This window comes from Crocodylus porosus, unplaced genomic scaffold, assembly GCF_001723895.1.
Source record: "Crocodylus porosus isolate Cpor-Errol unplaced genomic scaffold, CroPor_comp1, whole genome shotgun sequence".
Classification (NCBI taxonomy): Eukaryota; Metazoa; Chordata; order Crocodylia; family Crocodylidae; genus Crocodylus; species Crocodylus porosus.
The window spans coordinates 249,764,507-249,787,308 of NW_017728886.1; the positions used below are offsets into that span (position 1 = coordinate 249,764,507).

The following is a 22,802-nucleotide window of genomic DNA, read 5'->3' on the forward strand; positions in this document are numbered from 1 at the left end:
GCAGTCAGGAAGGCCAACCGTACCTTGTCATGCATCCACAGATGCATCTCAAGCAGGTCCAAGGAGGTGATCCTCCCCCTCTATGAGGCACTGGTCAGGCCGCAGCTGGACTACTGCATCCAGTTCTGAGCGCCACACTTCAAGAGGGATGTGGACAGCATGGAGAGGATCCAGAGGGGGGCCACTCGCATGATCAGGGGACAGCAGGGCAGGTCCTATGAGGAGAGGCTACGGGACCTGAACCTGTTCAGCCTCCATAAGAGAAGGCTGAGGGGGGATCTAGTAGCCTGTTATAAACTAGTCAGAGGGGATCAGCAGGCACTGGGGGAGTCACTGTTCCCCCGAGCACCGCCAGGAGTGACCAGGAATAACGGTCACAAGCTAGCAGAAGGTAGATTTAGCCTGGATATCAGGAGGTGCTACTTCACGGTCAGGGCAGCTAGGATGTGGAACCAACTTCCAAGAGAAGTGGTGCAGGCTCCTACCCTGGGGGTTTTTAAAGAGGAGGCTAGATGAACACCTTGCTGGGGTCGTTTGACCCCAGTACTCTTTCCTGCCATGGCAGGGGGTCGGACTCGATGATCTGCTCAGGTCCCTTCTGACCCTAGAAACTATGAATAAACTTATTGCACTCATCAGTGGCACACTCAAGCATGCTGCGCTACTTCAGAGGGGCTACCTCCTAAATCAGAAGCACAGTTTCCACATCTGCATTAGTTTGCCAGCTAGCTAACTAGCACCAGAGCTATCTGAAAATGTTAGTCATTGGTCTTATTAGCCCATCCCAAGTACTACATGGCCATAGCTACACAACAGCAGTCCAGCCAAAGCAGCTGAGCATATGGGCATAGCCTTAATTATTAGCTGGGAGAACAAAATGCCTAAGAGGAGGAACAGGAATGGAGCTACAAGGCAGGAAGTGTCTGGGACAGCATCTGAAGTGAGTAAAACATAATGAAGGATATAGATCTAGATTCTTTGCTGCACCCCTCATTCTTTCAGTAGACATGTAAGGTAGAAAAAGTATTACCCAGTTAAGCCCCTGACTTCTCAGAGTTGGCACCAGCCTTACAACATCTTAGAGTAACTGTGGGTTGCTCTTCACTGGGTGTGTCTGTGTGAGATGCTTTACTGCGCAATAGACTAATCCATTATGCAGTAAAGCATCACTGTCTACATGTGCACAGGATTTACTACACAGTAGATGAATCTACTGTGTGGTTGCCTACTATCTGTAAATCCAGGTAGCAGATTAACTATGCAGTGACTATGCAGTGCACATGTAGACTGGGAGCAAATTTCTTCTGGTCGGCCCAGACAGCAGGGGGCAGGGAAACTGTCCCTTCCTCTTGGCAGCTTCTGATCAGGGCATGGGACCGGGAAGCAGCATCTGGGGGAGAGGACGTTTACCCAGCCCCATGCCCTGGTTTGCTGTTGGGTCATGGGGCAGGGAGGCATCTGCCCTGGATGTGGGACAGCTTCCCCCAACTGCTCAGAGACCAGGGCCTGACTCCAGTGCTCCCTGCCAGTCTGAGGATGGCACCCATAGGAGCCTGGAGCTCCCCCGGGCTGCTGTATAGTGACACAGCAGGTCTGGAGTAGCCCTGAACTAAACTGTTCTTCTTGGGAGCAAATTTGCTCCCAACTGGTGCACATAGATGCCCTGCCTGGGAAAGCTTACTGCATAGTATTTTACTGTGCAGTAAGCTTACAGCTCATTAATAGCACATGTAGACATGCCCAATATGTCCTCATTCGACTCTGTGCCAGTGAGGGATTGGTATAGGTAATCTCTGCTCCTTCATGGCCCTTCTACATGTTTACCCCTTAGGCCAGCTGGGGCAGGGAGGGGGTCTACAAGTCCTGGAAGTCAAGAATTCCCTTCTCACTGAAGCAATTCCCTTGTGTGGACAGACTGTGTCCCCGCTGCTTCTCTCTAAGAACCTGGTGTTCAGAAGTGGAATCTGGACCAGAAATGTCAGTCTCTGACTGAGAGGAACCAGCCCCTTCCCATACTTTAATATGTTTTTCTCACAAGCAGTGAGCCAACAGAAACTAAGGTGCTGCTCTCACAAAGCAGGACATATACATATATGCACAGGAACCCCAGGGACAGGTATTAGCTCCTTATTCCATTTTCTGCCAAATATGAAGCCTTCACTTGCTCCTTTTTCCTTTCTCCTCAGTGTTCAACAAGCACCATTTTATGGATAGCAACCTGCTCTACCAGTTCAGAATGAATTTCCGCCGGCGAAGGAGGCTGATGGAGCTGCTCACTGACAAATCCCGCTTGATGCCAGACAGCCATGACAGCCCATTTTGCCTGCGGAAGCAGAACCACGACAACAAAAAACACACTAGTTTTCTTTCAGGTGACTCCTTGAGTTATTCCACTGTCTTGAAGTCTGCTCTGGAAAGGTGTGGTGCTCCTTTCACTTCCATGCTGGGCAGGTTTGTCTGAAGCAAGGTGCTCACCCTGTCATCTATGAATAAGTATTTTATACTATCCATAAAAAGGGACATGTGCCCAGTTAGACTGTCAGATCCTCATTTATCTCTAGTGTTCTTCACTATTTATAAATAAAGGATTTTAGGTTTGCACTTTTCTATATGCCAAAGCGTAAAGTTTTCTTTAAAAATATTGTGATAAAAAAGATCCAGAAAACCTCCCAAATAGACATTGTGGTTTGAAAGAGAAAATTATTTCCTCATATAGCAAGAGCCAGAAAGAAAACAGGAGGGAAAAAGGGGGAAATAGGAGAAAAATAGTCATATCAAAATATGCATTTCCTTAAACTGAACAAGCACCTAGAAACCACAGGGATGGAAGCACTGCAGACAGTCCAGTTAGAGAAAGCACTTTTGTTACAAAATTTCTGCAGTGTATTAGCAACTGTTCTAAGTAGATGCTGTTTGCAATATTATAGTCTGATTACTGTATCATAAAGGAAAGCATCTTCTATTGACATTACTTCAAACAAAACAGGGGGAGTATACTCAAAGAATCACGACTAATTCCCTTCCTCTGTGTCTTCTGCCTGCTTGGTACAGTGAGTCCCACCAAGGAGATAAAGATTGTGTCAGCAGTGAGAAGGAGCAGCATGAGCAGCTGTGGCAGTAGCGGATACTTCAGCAGTAGCCCTACCCTCAGCAGCAGTCCCCCAGTATTATGCAATCCTAAATCTGGTGAGTGCAAGCTTTCTTGCATTGATGTGTATTATCATGCAGCTCTCATAATAAGAATGAGGGGCAAATGTGTGATTCTTCTTAATGCTGCATCTGAGCTTATCTGCGGAGGCATGTGTTAAAAATGTATATAGACTCACACATTTTAAGGCCAGAAGGAACTGTTACAGTAGCCTAATATGATATCTCATGTAACACAAACCAGAGATTCTCACCCATATCTTCTCTGCATCTAGGGACAACCTCTGTTTGAACTAAAGTACATATATCTTTTAGAAATATATCCAGTCAGATATCCAGATTGCCAGCTCCATTGCCAAATGTAAAATCAAATTCAGCTTCTTTTATTTGTAAGTGGCAATGCTCTGCTGTAAATCAAAGGAGATTTTAGTCCTTGGTGACCACTTGATAACCTAGCTCAGAAAACAGACACATGATAGGAAGGAAGTATGACTCGGTGGATGTTGGGAACAATTTTTGCCATTACATTTGTGTAAGTTTCACAAGTTCTGGTAAGAAGGTAAAGGCTGTTGGTACTCAAAATTATTTTCTTTTTGAAATGATTCTCAATGCCTCACCACATACAAAAGGTCATCTATTCATTCACTCACAGTTACAGTTGATTGCCTCTGTATTTTTATGAAAAGAAAAAGTAGCTTAGGAAATATAAGTGTATTGTTTCAACTTCTTTAGTTGCCTCAGAGGGAGTCTTAAATATCAAAGCAGAATCATATACTTTCCTAAGTACCTTTTCCCCCCACCAGACTTTTATAGACATGTGGCCTGTACATTCTGTAGTTAGTAGTGGACATGGCCAGGTAAAGATAAATGTGAAAGGATCTTGCTTAAGAGATTATTATTCATTTGGTGAAAAATTCAATCTTTGCACCTGGCCCACAAAAGGCTTTCCCTGCTCTAAAATGGCCATTTCCTGGGGCATAGTATTGGGCCAGGCTAGAAAAAGACTCATTCATTACACAAGAACATCATTCAGTAGAACTGTTTGCACTTAAAGTAACACATGGAGGGCTTGTAGAGTCAGACTGCTATTTAGATCATGAACCAAGGAGGGTGAATACCCACTTCATTGTGCAGAGTAGCTTTATTTATGAGGAAAGGTAATAGCAGTATAACTAGGAATGATCAAACAGGTTACCTGATCTGGGCACTGACTTGGAAGGGGGTCCAGAACCATGCCCTCCAGGGAGTCCATGCAGCAGCCTTGAACCATTGCTGTAGCAGCAGCAACAATAACTAGAGGCAAGCCCTCAGCATACACACACTTCTATGGTACTCAGCGTCCCCCCACTTCCTTCCCTTTCCCCCTGCCAGAACCAGGGTTTTACTTAAGGCATAAAACTTACTAGTTATGCATCTGCAGTGAATTAATTGGATTTTTGTTGTCCCTTGGTTATTAAAGCAATGGCCTTCCACTCTTTGGCTTTTGTTTGGAATCCTAAACTACAAGAAATTGGTGGGCTCTGTTTGGTGACATGATTAGAAGCTGTAATTTCCTACTGCTGGTGTCACTGGACATTATCATATACTGAAAGTGAACTGATCCACAGCACTCATCCCCATCTTGCTGCGTGTGGGTACATCTACATGTTCAATTAATGCAACACAATAAACTCCAGAGCTGTTTGAGCCAGAGCCAACTGCTCCTGGGTGCAGCATCTACAAGTACAACCAGGCCAGCAGCAGTTTGAGCTGGGGTAAAGCAGCCCTGGGCTGACAGGGGGCACAGAGGGTCAGCCCTGGGCTCCAGGGGGTGGCAACAGGCATCAGAGGGTACTGTCTTACAGCAGTGTTCATTAATTTGCTGCACCTTAATATCATCCCACATGTAGACTGTGACACTTTACTGCAGAGCTAATTAGTCAATTCCTCAGTAAAGTGCATGTGTAGATGCACCCTGTGCATATGCCCTGTTTTGTAGCTTGCCACAAGGCAGTATTTCGTAGGACACCTATCAGATGTTCTCTCCAGAACTTTTTATGACAATTTAAATGGTGAACTTTTTGCTTCATTGTACTAGAAACGTTACTGCAGCAAGCAGAACAGCATTTTTTGTGTCACTAAATGTTTTGTGTTATCTTAGGTATGCCCACTATTTCCATTCTTTAATGGCTCTGGAAATATCTGTCATGTTAGCACTTGAGTAGTGAGAACAAGCTTATCTTAATATAGCTGATTACAACACATTTGGAAGAAGAATAAGAAGAATAGATTGACACCACCCTCACCTAAAGTGTGTTTAACGTGAAACCTCCGTTAAGGTGAAATTCCACCCTGAACAAACTTTGCTGACTTATTTTTGAGCTGAAACAAATACACCCTGTTAGATTTCTCTCAGTGCCTTGGTGCTGTGCTGCTCCTAAACAATCGTTATTCTTACAGGGAGTAAATACAGGGCATGGAGAATGTTCCCAGGGAAAATATAGGTAAGCAGGTGTTGCAGCAAGGTGCTCCTGCCAACCAGTGTCAATTGTACCTGGGTGCTGGGATCCAATGGATTCTTCCATATTCCTTTACCTTAAATAGGAGTATTATTGGTTATGAAGCAGAAGTTACAGAAGACTTTATCTTCACCCTTTGCTGAACTGTTGTGAATTTTTAGAAATTGTTTCTTAGTAACAGAATCAGAATGATCAGGGAAGGATATTCCTGAGCAGACGCCACTCACTCACTCCTGTCTGTATGCACCAAATTTAGAAATGATGTGGTGAAGCCACTCCAGGCATATCCCCCCACAACCACTCTCATATACAACAGGGACAGAGGTGTTGATAGTGGCTGCAAGGGAATATCCCTAGAGTGGCTTCACCACCACATTTCTGGGTTTGGCACATAGAAGCAGATGAGTGGAGTGTGCTTGAGCTCATCCCTGGCTGGAATGAGGTAGAGACATACCCAGCAGACAGAGCCTACAACAAACATCCACATATTTTTGCTACAGTAACATTCATGAAAAATGAAGACTTAAAGCAATATTGGGGCCTGGTTCGGTCAATTAGGGGGAGAAAGAAATCTTTCTTAAAGGCAAGATACTGCCTAGAGGAGCAACGTGAAGGATTCCCTTGTAGATGGTTTGTATGACTGTATAAATGACACTAGGCAATGGAATATGCTAAACTTCCTTGGAAGAGATCTGATAGCACAAAAGTAACAGTTGATGATGAAAAGGGTGAAGCTGATCTGGCTTGGATCTCAGGAGGAGAGACTGATTATTTAAGATGCATCTGGAGGTCTTGCAAAGTTTAACTCGGGAGATAAATTTGTCATTAAGTGTATGAAGAAGAAATCTGTATGAGTCCATATGCCAGAAGTCTTTTCTCTTCAAACACTCATGGCTATGTTATAGGAAGTTCCACCTTAAAAAATTCTTGCTTGCTTCATGATGTAAGAAAACTAGATTTCCTCAGAAGCAGCAGGCAACCATTGATCCTCTGAATAACGGTGTACGTGTAAGAGGTCTAATCAGGTGCCTGATTAGTTGCTTGTACAGAGTCCTGTGACCATCATACCAAGACCTTTAACACATAGACCCAGGCAAGAGTATGGAGTGGAGGACCTACCATCCCCATTTTCAATCAGAGACAGGATCCAAAAACCAGACCAAGTCCGGAGACACACACACACACACACACACACACACACACACACACACACGACTCTGAGCCCTGTTGGCACTGGATATATATAAGTGTGTGTGTGTGTTTGCTTAAATGTAGAGTCCCAGCCAGACCTCTCCTTGGAGGCAGAATGCTTTTTACCATGGTGTCCAAGTGCTGTCAGTACTCCCTGTGCCAGTGGGGAGATAGCATAGCTATGTAATTCCAGAAGTAAACAGTAAGGCACGATGTCTGGAGCACTGATATAACACTTACACATCTTGATCCTACATACAGTAATACATATTCCATATTCCACCTTTCCCATTATTATACAAAAGGAGGGGGAAATGTGTTCCTACCAAAGCCCCACATCGAGCCTGGAGGAAAACATCTGATCAACAGTTAGGTTCTCTAGACCTTAAACTTGGACTGAATTGCTCCTAAGATTGGGAGGAGTTATCAATCACATAACACATTAACTTTTATATAGTCCTTCCTTGTTATCCCTCAGGTTTCTTGGCATTTGTTATCTTCACTCACTTCTGCCATTGCAGACTTCTAATTCCATACAAATGAAACAACTGAACCTTCAGTTTTACCCTTAAAAGAGAGTGTCGCTGCGGAGGAGACAGGACAGGTGCTGTTCACTGTGGGCACACTTAACTTAGGGCAGAGTCTTAGCCAGTTTCAAAGCTCACACTCATGTTCAGTGGACTCTCATTTCAGACGTCAACACCAGGTACATAGGTGACCCAGCTATCCAAAGCTGTGGTTATCCAATGGGTGCGGATGTCCCTGGAATCCTTCACATAATCAGGAGTATACTGTAGTGGGATTTTTAATGAACGTTTACAGCTTCTTATCAGTTTAAGCTGAAAACAACCCCGTAAGCTGTATTAATGAAGTAAGACTGGTCTTGAAGAATAATTATTTAATTTAGTTTCTTTGGAAACCACATTTTTGAGGATTCCTTTATGTATTTCACAGTATTAAAGAGACCAGTGGCTGCTGAAGAGCTCTTGATGCCTGGAGCCCCTTACGTAAGAAAAACTTTTACAGTAGGTTTCCAGTACATAACTTTTATCTGCTGCATGTTATGCAAGTTGTGTAAGATTTGGGGTAATAGTTCAAGCAAACATTTTCTGGCAGTATTATTAGACCCTACTCAAATTTCCCAAACCTCTACTATACGATAGCATTAACATTAGTTTGATATATTTGCAGTCTGCTTCTCAACTTTGTTTACACCATCTTCATGCCAGCCTAACACATGAACTGGCACAAATCTAGCTATATCTGTGTTACGAAAACCCTCCTGAACTTTGTTCTTGTCTATAAAACTTAAAAGTATAAGTTCAGATATATTGTGTTTACTCATCCAGAATTAGTTTTTAATGTGAATTTCATATCCCTGCTAGACTACTATCACACTAAAACTGTGAGTCAGACTTCTTAAGAGAAAAAAGCCTTTACAGTTTGGGACGTGTTAATTGGAAGCACAGTTTTTTATGGGCTGCAGTTCAATGTCTCTGGTGTAACATGAAAAAATATATCAGAAACAAATGGAATCATTCAGTTGGTGCCTTTCTCCATAATAATTTCAATAGCTTATATAAAGGGTACTGTAAAATATCTATATCCACAGAGCTTCATTTCTTGTGAGCTAGAGTCTAAAAGATGCTGAAATAGTATCTTTGACCATTTTACCCTTGAGTTGCAGGGAACTGTTTGAGGATTCACACTTGTTTCCAATTTTTTCTTCGCAAGATTGTAGGAGATGCTGTTGGGTGGGGTTTTGTCGTGCGTGGGAGCAAGCCATGCCATATTCAAGCTGTGGATCCCAGTGGCCCTGCAGCTGCAGCAGGAATGAAGGTAACTTTTCACTAGCCAGTTGCCCAGTGCTGTCTGCATCCCCTGGTGATACTTCATGGCCAGTTTACACCTTCCTTTATGACTGGGGATCTAATTAACTCGCAGGGAGACAAAGCTGTTTCTGCAGCTTTGTCCTAGCATGAAGAGCCCATTTCACAGGCATTTTGTGGTTGTCCTACCCCTCAGCGCTAATTGGCAGAGAGGCCCCAGGGGGGAGAAGGGACCAGGGAGCAGCCACTGTTTTGACTGCTGTCCCCATCATGCTGTCCTGCCAGCCAGCACTTCCCCTCCACCCAAAAGAGGAAGACTTAATAAACACTTATTTTCTTGGGGGTGGTTTTCATGGATTTTGTGAAATCCATAAAACTGCAATTAGGTAGGTCCCTATTTATGACATACCAAGCTTTTGCTTGTTTGGGGTCAGATATTTTCCCGTTTACTAAACAGCTGGCACTCTCTGCCTTCATTCTCCTTTTCTTCCAAAACATCACCCCTTGTTTTTTCTGCCTTCTGTCTTAAAGGTTCTTTAACCTTAAGAGCTCCTCTGTGTTTCCTTTGTGCAAGTCACTTGATCTCGCTCTGTCTCCTAATAAGCCTTTCATACCTTCCAGCTGTGTTTAGTTTCCAAACTCCCTTCCACTTTGTCATTTATTTGGCTATCTTACAATCATCATGCTACTTGTCCACCAGTAATGGGCCATGTCAGATGATGGATCAGATCTGCTTCCTTTTATTTAGAGTTGCATCAGCAACTTCTTGGTTAGATAAAAGTAATTTAGGTTCAAGACAGTTTGCGGAGAAACAAACTCTAAAATCACACATTGCATTGATTTTAGAGTTTACTGTGAACTGAAATGTTTTCACCAATGACTTTTTAAATCAATTTCTGTGTGAAGTCTCCGTAGAAATGATCCACAGCTCATAGAAATCTTTCAAATGACTTCTTTGGAACAGGCCCTGGCTACAAAGAGGAATGCAATCATTCTCTGTCATTGTCAGAAACTCAGAACTGTATTGTGCTAGTATGCTTTAGAACAGGGGCAGGCAATTATTTCAGGTGGAGGGCCACTTAGCAAGTTTGGCAAGCTGTCAAGGGCCGTATGAGTAGCCCAACCACCTGACAGGTGTCCCACCCCCTGTTCGCTGCACCACGTGAAGCCAGTGGTGGAGTCACCAGCACACTAGGTGGGCCCTGCAGGAGGGGTCGCAGCCACTCCGCCGGGCTCCATGGGGCCCCCCCAAGCATGGGGACCAGGGTAGTCACCCCAATTCACACCCCCCAGGGACAGTCCTGGGTATAGGCTTGTGTGGAACTGTGGGTGTGTGGGTATGTGGGGAGGGTGTGGGTATGTGGGGGGTTTGTGCGTGGGATAGGTGTGGGTGGATATGTGGGGTGTGGGTAGGTATGGGGTTTGTGGGGAGATGTGTATGGGGGAGTGTGGTTGGGGTGTGTGAGGGGATGTGGGTCTGCAAGTATGGCAGGGTGTGCCTGTGGGACTCGCCCTATGAACACACACACACACACACTGTGCCTCCCTAACTACCCCCCCCACACAACCCTCCCTCCACACACACACACACACTCTCCTGCTCCTGGCTCCAGAGTGCTGGCACAGCATTGCACTCCTGTGTTCTGGAGATGCAGCCCAGGACCACATGGTAGGTGGGTGCAGGAGGGGGCTGGGGTTGGGGTGAGGCTTGCCTGGCCTTGTTGCTGGCTCCTGCCAGCTCCCCCTGGGTCCTACTGACCCTAGCTCCTGTCATCTTTGACAGGCAGGCAGGAGTAGATAAATATTAATTTTCTAAATTTTTTAGGGGCCCTGCTGGCCATATAGAATGACAGGTCAGATCCAGCCTGCAGGCTGTATTTTTCCCACCCCTGCTTTAGAACTAGGAGAGGAAACTGATCACCATTTACTTGCAATGTTCAAGCTGAATCAGAAGCAGCATAACTGGGGAAAAGTAAATTAAATCTTTTAAATTCTGTCACTTCAGAATCAGACACCCACTATTATGAAGAATGTAGGTAAGACTTGAAAATGATCATGATGCTTTAAGTGTGTTTTCTCAGAATGCTACTCCTGCCTAGACTATAAATAAATTTTATATACAGAACATCAAACTTACTATTTATATTCATGCTCATGTTTTGAGTTAAGAAACTGGGCATTTACTCCAGTGATTCATAACAGATTTTATTCTTTCCAAATGTTGGCAATTGGCAGTAATGTGGTTCTTCTGTAATATGTAACTTGGTTAAAAGCAATTGTGGGTTTTTACATTTATAATTTAAGTGGCTTCAGCTCTTAAATTGCTGAGTTTACAGGTAAAGAGTGGTTGGTTTATCAATTGGTTGTTTGAGGTAGTAGCTCTACAGACTAACCCTGGGATGTTAAGTCTTTCTATTTCAGGCTGCATCCCCTGCAATGGAGACTCCACAGATCATTTTTTTTTTTTTTTAGGACACCTACCCCACTTCTCAATCTTCCATCTGTTTTCTTGATCCACTTGCAAGAAGTCACTGTAGTGTGGTTGCATAGGGCTCTGGCAGATGTTACATTTATGGCCTGATTAAGATGTTAATCACACCGTATATGGCAACATGCCATATATTCAGTGAATTTATGGTGCCCTAAATGGCAAAATAAACACAAAGATGTTCCATATAATAAAATATAGAATATCTTTTGGGTTGGTGTGTATTAGGGATGTGCAAGGCTTAGGATGAAGCCTGACAAGTTTTAAGAAGATCGGTACAGCGGTTTGTGGGGGAACAGCACCCCAAGTTCTTGAAAGCAAAACTCCTGTCACATCTATGTGTTACAACACAGGGGGGTTCAGAACTGCAGGGCTGGTAGCTCTTACTGAGGCCACAAAGCCTGCCCACTTTCAAGAAGATTGGTGCAGGGATTTGGGGGGGAACTTCCCCTCAAGCTGCGGACAAGCAAAACTCATGCCATTGGTGCTGTGGGACTGACTGTGTCTGTCTTGGGGTGGGGAGGGGAGACGCTGCTGCAGGCCTGGCTCCTAAGCTGCTGTGTTCCCAGTTACCAATCAATCAATCATGATTCACTCAGGGAACAGCTCAATACACAGGACCTAGCTACTACATAACGACTTAACGAGCATCAATTAGCAGCTACAAAACCAAGCTAAGGAGAGGAAAGAATCAATACAGACAATCAACTGCCCCAAGACAGACAGTCTTGGCACAAGTTTTGTCTGTCAGCAGCTAGGGGTGAAGGGCCCCAGAACCCCCCCACACTGATCTCCACAGCTGGCAGGTGTCACAGCAGGGGCTACCACCCCTGCAGCTGTCACCCCGCTACACCTTAACACACGCAGTGTCACCCATGGCACCAGTTTTGCTTGTCCACAGCTTGAGGTGCAGTTCTCCTCAAACCCCTGCACCGATCTCCTTGAAACATGGCAGGCTTTGTGGCCTCAGTAAGAGCTACCAGCCTTGTAGTTTTGACCTCCCTGTGGTGTAACACACAGCTGTGACATGAGTTTGGGTTTCAAGTATTTGGGGTACAGTTCTCCCCAAAGCCCTGCACCAATCTTCTTGAAACTTGGCAGGTTTCATGATCTCAGAAGAGGCTACCATCCCTGCAAGTTTAATCAAAATTGGACAAAAAGCAACAAAGTTATAGATATTTCATTGATTCCCCATTATACCCTATGGCTGGATCTCTGAGGCAGCTCCGGAGCTTCGGCTAGATGGAGGCAGAAACCCATCTAGAGCTCCGGATTGGATCACAGCCATCTGCACAGGCCTAGTGTGTATGGCACCTTAAGTTGAATTTGTGGTATGTGTTTCTGCTGTATGATGCCACCAATCAGTTGATTGCTGGTACACCCGCTTGGTCTCATGTAGGCATTCTCCTGCCACTTTGGAGCATGCACCCGGTTCCAGCTGCAGGGTGTATTCCTGTGGCCTTGACGTTGGGTCACATTCACCCTGAAGGAGGTCCCAATACTCTCTTGCCATGACTTGATCTTTCCCTTCAGTGGTGGGGCTCCTTCTCATAGCTCCTTGCAGACCATGCAGTACCCCTAGCAGGTGTTCTTGGGGCTCCACTTCCCCTACACCCCAGCCGTGCACAAGCCCTCAGCACGGCCAGATGACAGATCGCCAGATCGCCCTCTGATGTCTTGGCTTGTTCTCCCTTTTCCCCCTCTCATCTCCTGGCCTCCTCTTGCACAGGATGATCACGGGACATCAGACTGTCCCTGACAAAGCGCCAGGTCTTCCCACGCTGCATAGCTGTTCGATGCACTGTCCCGGCTCCTCCTGATCTGTGGAGGTCATTTGTGACCCCTCTCCCTGCCTCAGGGCCTTGAGATAATTCAAAACAAATTAAAACACAGAAGGAAAGGTTATAGGGATCCAGATCTGGCATATGCGGCTGCAAGGTCCCTCGACATTATTCTCCCTGGCCCAGTCACCCTGCTGGGCTGGCATGGTGTCTCCATCAGCCGGTCCTGAACCCCTCCATTGGGTCCTTGCTCAGATTTCCTCTGGGATGCCGATTCAGCCTGTGTGTGGCTCGGGAGGAGCCTTGCCATTTGGCTCTGGTGGTGCTTCCCTGGCCACTTCCCCACCACCAGCTTTTAAATCAGCTGGGCAGCATTTTCTGATGATGTCATCCACCCATGCCACTCCCAGCCAGCAATAAAAGCAGCTGATAAACTGTGTTGGCAGTCCATCCAAGTCTGTCTCATCTGGCTCTGTATCTCTTGTAAAAAGTAAGTTTGCCCTGTCCTCAGGACTTTTCTCTTTCTTTTCAGGGTGGGTCAGCCCTGCCTCAGGTCTCACCACAGGAGGGGACTTTGTACCCTTTGCTTGCAGCCCCCTGGGACAGCTGGCATCAGGCTGAGACAGCCAGAGGTTCTCAACTCCCCTTGCACAGTTTGCAGTCTTGACCTACAGTCTACATATGGCATGTTTTTAGCATGTTTGCAGCCTGCGTACAGGGTGCAAGGCAAGCTTGCAAATATGTTTGGCATGGGGGAAACCTGCCATCAGGATCAGGTAGAAGGCAGTCCCTGTATCTGGGTTCCTAGGCCCACTACCCAGTCCCCAGGATAGGGCAACGGATAGCCCAGAGACCTGAACTAGGACCCAGGGCTGTGCCATGCCCTATCTGGACAGTCAGCTGAGCCTTGAGATGGGGTACAGCATAGCTCTGGGGTCCAGGATATAGTCAGCCCCTGCCCCATGGAATTGGAAGCATGGAGCTGACATAGGGTAGCCCTAGCTCTAAAATCTGGGTGAATGTGGGTGTGCCTTTACTGTGGGTTTTTAAAAACTGCATGTAAGGCTTTTACATTTGAGGCTACCCTGTGCCTGATCTTGCCTTGGGTTTGGGCACAGGGGACCTCTGGTTCCTGGCTGTGTTCTGGACCCCAGGACTGCCCCATGCCCAGTCATAGAATCATAGAAAATTAGGCTTGGAAGAGACCTCAGGAGGTCATCTAGTCCAGCCCCCTACACAAAGCAGGACCACCCCCAACTAAATCTTCCCAGCCAATGCTTTGTCTAGCCAGGTTTTGAAAACCTCCAAGGAAGAAGCTCTCCTCTCCAGGTTACCTATTCCAGTGTTTTACTACACTCTTAATGAGAAAATTCTTCCTAATATCTAACCTAAACTTCCCTTGTTGCAACTCAGGACTATTGCTCCTTGTTCTATCATCTGCCACCACTGAAAACAGTCCAGCTCCATCCTCTTTCAAACCCCTCTTTAGGTAGTTGAAGGCTGCTATTAAATCCCCCTCAATCTTCTCTTCTCTAGACTAAATATGCCCAATTCCCCTTAGTCTTTCCTAATAAATTATATCCCTCAGCCACCCCACCCCCCACTAGTTTTGTTGCCCTCCTCTGGACTGTCTCCAATTTGTCCACATCCTTTCTGTAGTGGGGGGGCCCAAAACTGAACACAGTAGTCCAGATGTAGCCTCAGCAGTGCTGAATAGAGAGGAATAATCACTTCCCTTGACCTACTGGCAACACACCTACCAATCCAGCCTGGTATGCCATTAGCCTTCTTGGCAACAAGGGTACACTGTTGGCTCATATTCAGGTTATTGTCCACTGTAACCCCAGGTCCTTTCTGCAAAGCTGTTGCCCAACCAGTCAGCCCCTCAGCCTGTACTGGTGAATGGGATTGTTCCCTCCTAAGTGCACTAAGTGAACTTTGCACTAGTCCTTGTTGAACCTCATGAGATTCCTTTTGGCCCAATCCTCCAATTTGTCTAGGTCACTTTGAATCCTATCCCTACCCTCCACTGTATCTACTACACCCCCCAGCTTGGTGTCAAATGCAGGCTGAGGGTGCACTCTGTGCTATCTTCCAGGTCATTGATGAAGATGTTGAACAACACCAGCCCCAAGACCGACCTCTGGAGCACTCCACTTGATGCCAGCTGCCAACTAGACATCAAGCCATTGATTTCTACTCATGGAGCCCGATGCTCCAGCCAGTTTTCTATCCATCTTATAGTCCTTTCAATCAGCCCATGCTTCCTTAGCTTGCCTGTGAGAATACTGTGGGAGACCATATCAAAAGCCTTGCTAAAATCATGGCATATGACATCCACTTGTCTCCCCGCTTCCATAGAACCAGTCATCTCATCATAGAAGGCAAGTAGGTTGATCAGGCATGAGTTGCCCTTGGTGAATCTATGCTGACTGCTCCTAATCACCTTCTCCTCCAAGTGCTTATAAATGGATTCCTTGAGGATCTGCTCCATGAGATTTCAAGGGACTCTGAGGCTGACTGGGCTGTAGTTCTCTGGATTCTCCTTCTTCCCTTTCTTAAATATGGGCACTATGTTTGCCTTTTTCCAGTCATCCATGACCTCTCCTAATCACCAGGAGTTTTCAGAGAAGATGGTCAGTGGCTCTGCAATCACAGCAGTCAACTCCCTCAACACCCTTGCGTGCATCCCATCCAGTCCCATGGACTTTTACACATCTAGCTTTTATAAGAAGTCCCTAACTTCTTCTTTCAACACTGTTGGCAGCTCACCTTCTCCCCAAACTGTGCTGCCTGATGCAGAAGTCTGGGAGCTCACCTTGCCTGTGAAGATGGAGGCAAAAAAGGCATTGAGGCATCTCTGTTGGTCCTGACACTCACCTGAGCACTGAGACTGGGGCAGTCCTGGTTTGTGCCTGGCAGTGGCACAATTGGGATCCCAGGATTTTATGTCTCTTCTGACATGTTGTATGGCACAAGGTGCGATGTTTGGAATGAGGCATACATTTCTTGGATCCCAGTCACACCATTATTTTAACATCTGCCAGGGGCCAGAGGTATGACTGGCTGGTGCTTAATAAACAGCTTGATATACAGAAACATAAAAATGTTCCCAACTGCTAAAAGCAGTAAACAGAGAAAACTCACTTTAGGTTACATCTAAGGCAGTATCATGTAGTGTTATTCTGGCATAGTCGTGCTCAGGCTTGCTCTGGAATCAGAAGCAATAGTACAGCTCTGCATAGCTGATTAGTTTTGGTCACAATGCTGCAGTAGCCAAGCTCTGCTGCTTCTGATTCCTAAGCTAGGGCACGTACAGTTGACGTGGGGTAATTTTGCACAGTGTTGACATAGCCACTGAACTCAAGAATTGCTTTGACTAACCACAAAAAATAGATCTGATTATTACAGAGGTGCTTTTTTTTATATAAACTCTCTTCAGAATAAGGGTGCATGTTTAAATACTGTTCTGTTGCTCTACAAAATAGATGCCTATAGTTATATTTAGGGGCCTGAATAAGAGAACTAATGTCCAGAGACACTGAACAGTCACAACTGTTAGTGAAACTGTGTGGGCTAAGATCCCTTGGAAATCAGGCCCCATGCTCACATGTGGAAATAACTATCTAACTTGCAGAAGCATTTCTGCAAACTGGTTTATTTCACATGAATTTGTTTGCAAAACTCTTTTTGAAAAGAGTTTAAGGAACATATATGAAAATACATTGGCTTGACAGCAAACTTCCTCCCCAAAAGTACAAGTTTCCCCTTTCTAGAAGCACTGAGAAAGGCGTTGCATTTTTAAAATAGAACATTAGACATAAAAATTCTGGCAATGAAGTCAGCCTGTACTAGTGTAAGGGGCTTAGTCTGCCAGTAAAGCTCTGAGCACTACACCAAAGAGGCTTTAACAAGTAAAGCTGGCTGCAATAAAAAGGGCAAGAATTTGAAGAAAAGCCAAGACTCAGCATTTCACTTTGTAGATGAGTTCTTGGCAGTAACAGCAGGATTTTTCCTCCTAAGGAGATGCATCTAGCATACTCATTTTGGGAACTGTCCTTCATTCCGTCTTGGTTCATAAATCTTGTGATTTCACCTTGTTTTCACTTGCAGAGCATTTTAATTCCTTTCTTTGCATTATGCTGGTTTAGTTGTTGTGACCGGGTTGCCTACAGCCCAGTATGTGCATTTAAATATCTGTTGATATATAAAATTGTAAATGACATAGGACCAATTGACCTGAAGGACTTTGTGCTTGATGCCTTACCTCCCACTTGCATTTGGGACAGATACAAAGCTCACTGAAGTAAAGGAAATGATTCCCTTTAGAAGTCAGTGAGCTTGGATCAAGCTTGTGAGCAGCTGAACATCTCCCAATAGAATCTTTAGTGGACGAGGCAGCAGCTAGGGCTGTGACACAGGCCATATTCGATTCAGATTCGGCCCTAATTGAGGACAGTGAGTGGATTCATCGATTCAGATCAGTGTCCCCAGTTCGATTTGGTCAAATCCAAATCTGAAGATTTGATGCTGATTCAGAGAATCAGCGATTTGGCCATAGACACAGCTTTAAATGTTTGTTCTACATACCTCGAGGTACCAGGCTCAGCTTGTGAATGCTACAGTGCTAGGGCAGATGGAGTATCCCACAGGAGCACTGGGAGGGGGTCCTGCATGCTTAGCGGTGAACCTGGAAGTGGACTGGAAGTACTTCTAGTCCACTTTCGGGTCTGCCGCTGAGTGCACTGCCCCCCACCCCCGCATCCCACTGGCTTGGCGATTGGCCACAGGGGGACCCTAGGTGCCCCCCCAGACTCAGGAGGCACCAGTCGCCAAACTGGGGGATGGGGAGGGGCGGTCCCCCACACGCTGTGCAGCGGACCCAGAAGTGGACCAAAAGTGCTTCTGTTCACTTCAAGGTCCACTGTCGAGCACGCTGGGGATCCCCCTGTACTCCTGTGGGATGCTCCATCGGCTGCTCCATCTCAGTGTTGATGAGCTGCCTGGTACCTTGAGGTACGTAGAAAAAACATTTAAAGCTGTGTCTACATCCAAATCGCCAAATCTTTGTGAATATCTCTGAATTGATTAGATTTGGATTTGGAGAGTCAGCTGCCAAATTGGGCCAAATCTCCGCCAAATCGAATCAGCAACCAAAGCTTTGCACAGCCCTAGCAGCAGTGGTCTTTGTGGCTTACAGTTTGAAGTGCTTCCATCTTAGTAGGCAGCATGTATAATTTGGCACATCTTCTTTTAGGGAGCATTTTAAGAACACAGTAAGTTTGAGGGACTCCTCAGTTGGTGTTTCGCAGGATTTGTGTGGAAGAATGAGTTTTTCTTCTCCTCTCCCCGACTCTTAAAACTAACACCTATTCTGGGCCTGGTAAATACTGTCAGTGCTTATAGTTTCATTATGGTGCCCAATGAGCACCTAATAAATAAGATGTGTTGTTAATTAGAAACCTAACTCTGCAAAGTATCTAGGTTCTACTGTACTACTCCATAATAAGGAGTAGACTCCCAGCTAACTGTCCCAAGTTAGCTATCTATAAGGCCACTGACAGATGTTCAGTTAAAGGTGTGATGGGATTTGATTTGCAATCCCAACAGTCATGCCTTGTGCCATGCCAAATGTGTATGGCAGGAGGCACAACTATGAGATTGGGAATCAGATCCCAGTCATGCCATAATGGGCATCATGAGATTGGGAATCATGATCCCAGGCCCTCCCTGCACGGGCAAGTAGCAAACCAGGCGCCGAGTGCCTCCATGGCTGGAAGGACTGGCCAGCTAACCAGCACTCTCAGCTGCAGGAAGACATTGGAGCTCCTTAAGGCTCCAGTGTGCTTCTGAGGATGGGAGCATCCATCAACTGACAAGTGCTCCCAGCAACAGGTGTAGACTACAGCCAAGGGCCCATGTGCTCCCACAGCTGGAACTAAGTGCAACTCATCTGGTTGGCACTGGGCATACGTTCACTTTAAGTTCAGTTTAAGTTAAGCTGGTTCACGCTGAGAACCAGCCACAAAGATACTACACATATTTTGGGGCTAGTTCCATGTTTTAATGTACTATTAATTGAATGAATGTGTGGCCAAGTTACAATTTAAGACATAATTAACTGGTCAGTTGTATCTTAAATGCCAGGGGACTAATAATAGGTTTTATTGTGCTTGGTCTTTAGGTAGCATGAGAACTGGTTTGCATTGAGTAAAGTGTTACCCTGGGATAAAACTGACTAAGGTAGGGGACACATAACTGGTATACTGTTGGAACTTGCATCACTTTCTGAGGGGTAACTTGACCCAAGAGCAGAATGGTATGCCTGCTGCACTTTTACCCCAGAGTAAAGTCAGATTACTGTGGAGTAAATATGTCACATCCACACACATGAATACACAGAAGCTAGAGACAATACAAATGCAATGCAATGAGTCAGTTTTGGTGGTGAAAGACAGAACAACAAGTTTTTGGTACTTGCAGCATTCAATATTGAATTGCTGTGAAAGTGAGGCTGTATACTCATGAAATAATACCCACCATTAAATGCTGCCTGTAGGTATTAAAAAACCCCCATATTTTTCTCCCAGTATCAAGTAAATTAATTTCTATTTCTTTCTCCTATATGATAGAAAAATATCACTTTTAGAAAAAAATTGCACATTATTGTTTAAAATAACCAATTAATTTATGATGTAGGCGGCATTCTTTAATATTTGATGTGGTGCCATTGCCACATTGGATGATGTGAAAGCACTTTTAATTGAAATTAGATTTAAGTCTGCTCTTCAGGACCTACACAAGAGAAAAAGTTTATATGATAATTATTTTATTTGATCAAATACAAGACAAGGTTTTATTCCCCAATTAATTTTGGGGGGAGAGGGGGGCTTGTCTTATCATCACACATGAGGAAACCTCACAAAATACATTATCTATTATTAAACTGCTGCCAAAAGTAGCATGTCCTCAGTTATGGAAACCAATTATAAAGTTGATTAAATGCAGCCAATACTGAGCATATCTATAAACTACATGGCCCATAAGGAACAAACATATTGATGGGATCTACCACAAGAAAAGGTTAGAATAACCCATCTAACTAAGATATATGATGGTGCCCATTGCATGCAATCCCCCTCAGTGCTGACTCAAGTGATGGTGAACCACTACATTGAATACATTTTGACTTCCTCTTTACTCCCTCAGCTGAGCCATACCTTTCTTTCCCTGAATGATGCCTGTTTTGTAATCAGCCTCAAATTTCTATCAAACATCACCTAACAGGGTCCCAAACAGCTTACCCAGAATCTCTCTGTCTTCCCCTCTCTCAGCCTGTTACATATGATAAGTGTGGCCCTGTCCTGCATGAGATAGAGCAAAACCAGGCTGCCCGGCACCTCATCTGCATATTTTTGGAGGATCTCAGGACTTGTGACAAGAACAATTGGCTCCAGTCCTGAGCGGGGGGCGCTAATTAGCACATGGATCCTTTGTTGAGGGGTTATTTAGCGTACACACACACATACTGAGCAGTGCTGAGGTATGGGGTCGCCATGGCTTGAAATGCTGTTGTCTCTGCTGAGGCCCAACCCGGTGAACTATATGGTAAATCATATGCCTATCACCCATAGGTGCTATGTGGCTGTGGCCCACACCTATCCAACATCTTACTAGAGTAAGCCATTTGGACAGTCCTGCCACCACTAATCTCTGCTGTTCTATTCTTTCCTGCCATGTCTTGATGTTCTTTAACTAGTGGAAGTTGGATGTGTGGATTGGCAGGGATCCCAGTGGGTCCTCTTGTATTTTCTTCATGGGGCTCCACCTCACCTCATACCCCACCCTAACTACTTCCCAGATGACACACATTAGGGCCTGAATCTTGTATTGCCCTGACACCGCTGGCAGCTAAGCACTGGTGGCTACATGTTGGCAGGCCAAATGAATGCCTAGGGAGTTTAGATCCTTTCACCTGAGGCCCCTGAGGTCATTTTAAATCAATCACTCCTTGATTCATAAGCCCATCAGCTCAGATCAGTCCATTCAAGTCCACCAGGCCAATGACCTTAAATGAAATCCTCCCAGGTTTCTGGGTTAATCGGTCTGAGTCAGTTCCTTAAGGACCCTGTCATGGAGTGAGTGCAGAGGTGACCATGATCCCACTAGCGCCCCCTGCCATGTCCAGTTAGGTGATTCAGCACCCTCAACTCGCCCGCCACATCTTTGAGGTTCTAAGTTCAGTAAGGGAAGCTGCCTTGTCTCGCCTTGGACACTACTCCACTCTATGCCCCATTCCGATTGGGGTGCCCCAGTGCGCCCCTGCCTTATGGGCAATGCGTGCCTCCAACCTCCCCTTTAGCACGCCCCAAGCCTCAGTTATTCCCAGGCGTTATCAAGCCCTTACACTTCGGCGCCCTACCTGGCACCCCGAGCTGGTTTCACCACCAGCACCCCCTGTCTGGGGCCTATGCCACACTTCTCATGGTCAGGGCTCAGGTGGCCGTAGCCATGCCTGGCCCCCGACCCTCCTTCGGCTTTACTCCCGATACTGCCCCTCTGGGCTGGGGTCGGGATACCCCACTAGCTCCAGGGCTCTTTGCTGCCCCCTTTTAGCTCTGGGGCTGGGCCAACATGCCCCCAAACAAAGCTGCCCTCAACCTTGCCCTCTCTGGGGCCTGTGCCACACCTCTCACACTCATTGCCCCCCACTCTGGGGTCTATACCACACCTCTCATGCTCATTGCCCCCACTCTGGGGCCTCCCTCACACATTTCCCACGCTTGGGGCTCAGGTGGCCACAGCCATGCCTGGCCCCTTGACCTCTTCCTGGGTCACTTGCCCCACTGGGCAAAATACCACCCTCACAGGCTGGGGTCCAAAACCCCACACACTGCACCTCTCCAGCACCAACAACTGTGCCCTACTGGCACCACTCACTGTGCCACTACTGGGCACCCAGGACCCCCAGGTTATTGAGGAGCTCCCATGAGGCCTCCTCACACCCCTACAGCCTCACCTGGTCCTCCGGTATAACACTAACAAAACATGAGCCAAGCAGCTGCAACATAAGCCAAAAAAAAAAAGCCCACCAGCTTAACATAAACCACACCATAAACCCTACTACTCACCTCTCCACCAGAGAGCTCTGTCCTGGGCTGTTTATAAAGGCCCGGCCCAGCCCACTTCTAGCCAGCTGACCAACATTAGTTGCCCTGGCAACCCTCACCTGTGCTGCCCTATTAATTGGCAGCTGTCCTTATTACTGTTGCTAGTAGCGAGAACTCCAGTGCTCTGCTACAGACCCCATCAGATAATCACGTAAGTAATGAAAAGAAAAAATGAATTTAAGACACCTCCTGTTTTTGGGTTAATTGACCTGCTTTAGTCCATTTAGGGTTCCTGATCCAATCACTAAATAAACAATCAAAGACCAATGAAGTCAATGCCCCTCAGGCTCCTGGGTCAATCAATTTGGGTCAGTGCCTTTAAAGATGATTGTGCTCATCAAACAAAAAATTAAAAAAAAACCATTCTGCTGGATTCTTCCCCTGGCTTGGCTCCTCAGAGTCAGGATATCTGAGCACCTTCCAGGTGGGGAGCGCTTGCTCTAGCCACTTTACCCAGCAGTGGGAGAGGTGAGCACAATTCCCCCAAAACCACAAGAGACAAAAACAATATAAAAGAAGCAGTGGGGCCATGCTCCTAGAAACTCATGAACAGCTTCTCAGTGATTAATCCTCACCTGGCCGTTTTCAAGTGATTCTTGGCTCGACATGTCCCAAAGCTTGTTAGTGGTCCTTCAACCACTCTGACTACAGGATTGCTTCCTTTTCCTGATGCTAGCCACAGGCAGCTGTCAGTAGGG

At 45.9% G+C, this 22,802-nt stretch overlaps 1 protein-coding gene across 1 annotated transcript in view; it reads left to right on the top strand.

The window, feature by feature from the left end:
• The window catches only part of DEPTOR (DEP domain containing MTOR interacting protein), a 122,642-nt gene that overhangs the window by 69,756 nt on the left and 30,084 nt on the right, over positions 1-22,802 (top strand). Inside the window, exons 5-8 of the mRNA XM_019552307.1 lie at positions 2,187-2,372; positions 3,052-3,186; positions 7,791-7,861; positions 8,571-8,675. Of these exons, the coding sequence (XP_019407852.1) occupies positions 2,187-2,372; positions 3,052-3,186; positions 7,791-7,861; positions 8,571-8,675 (497 nt within the window). The remainder of the gene's footprint in view (positions 1-2,186; positions 2,373-3,051; positions 3,187-7,790; positions 7,862-8,570; positions 8,676-22,802) is intronic.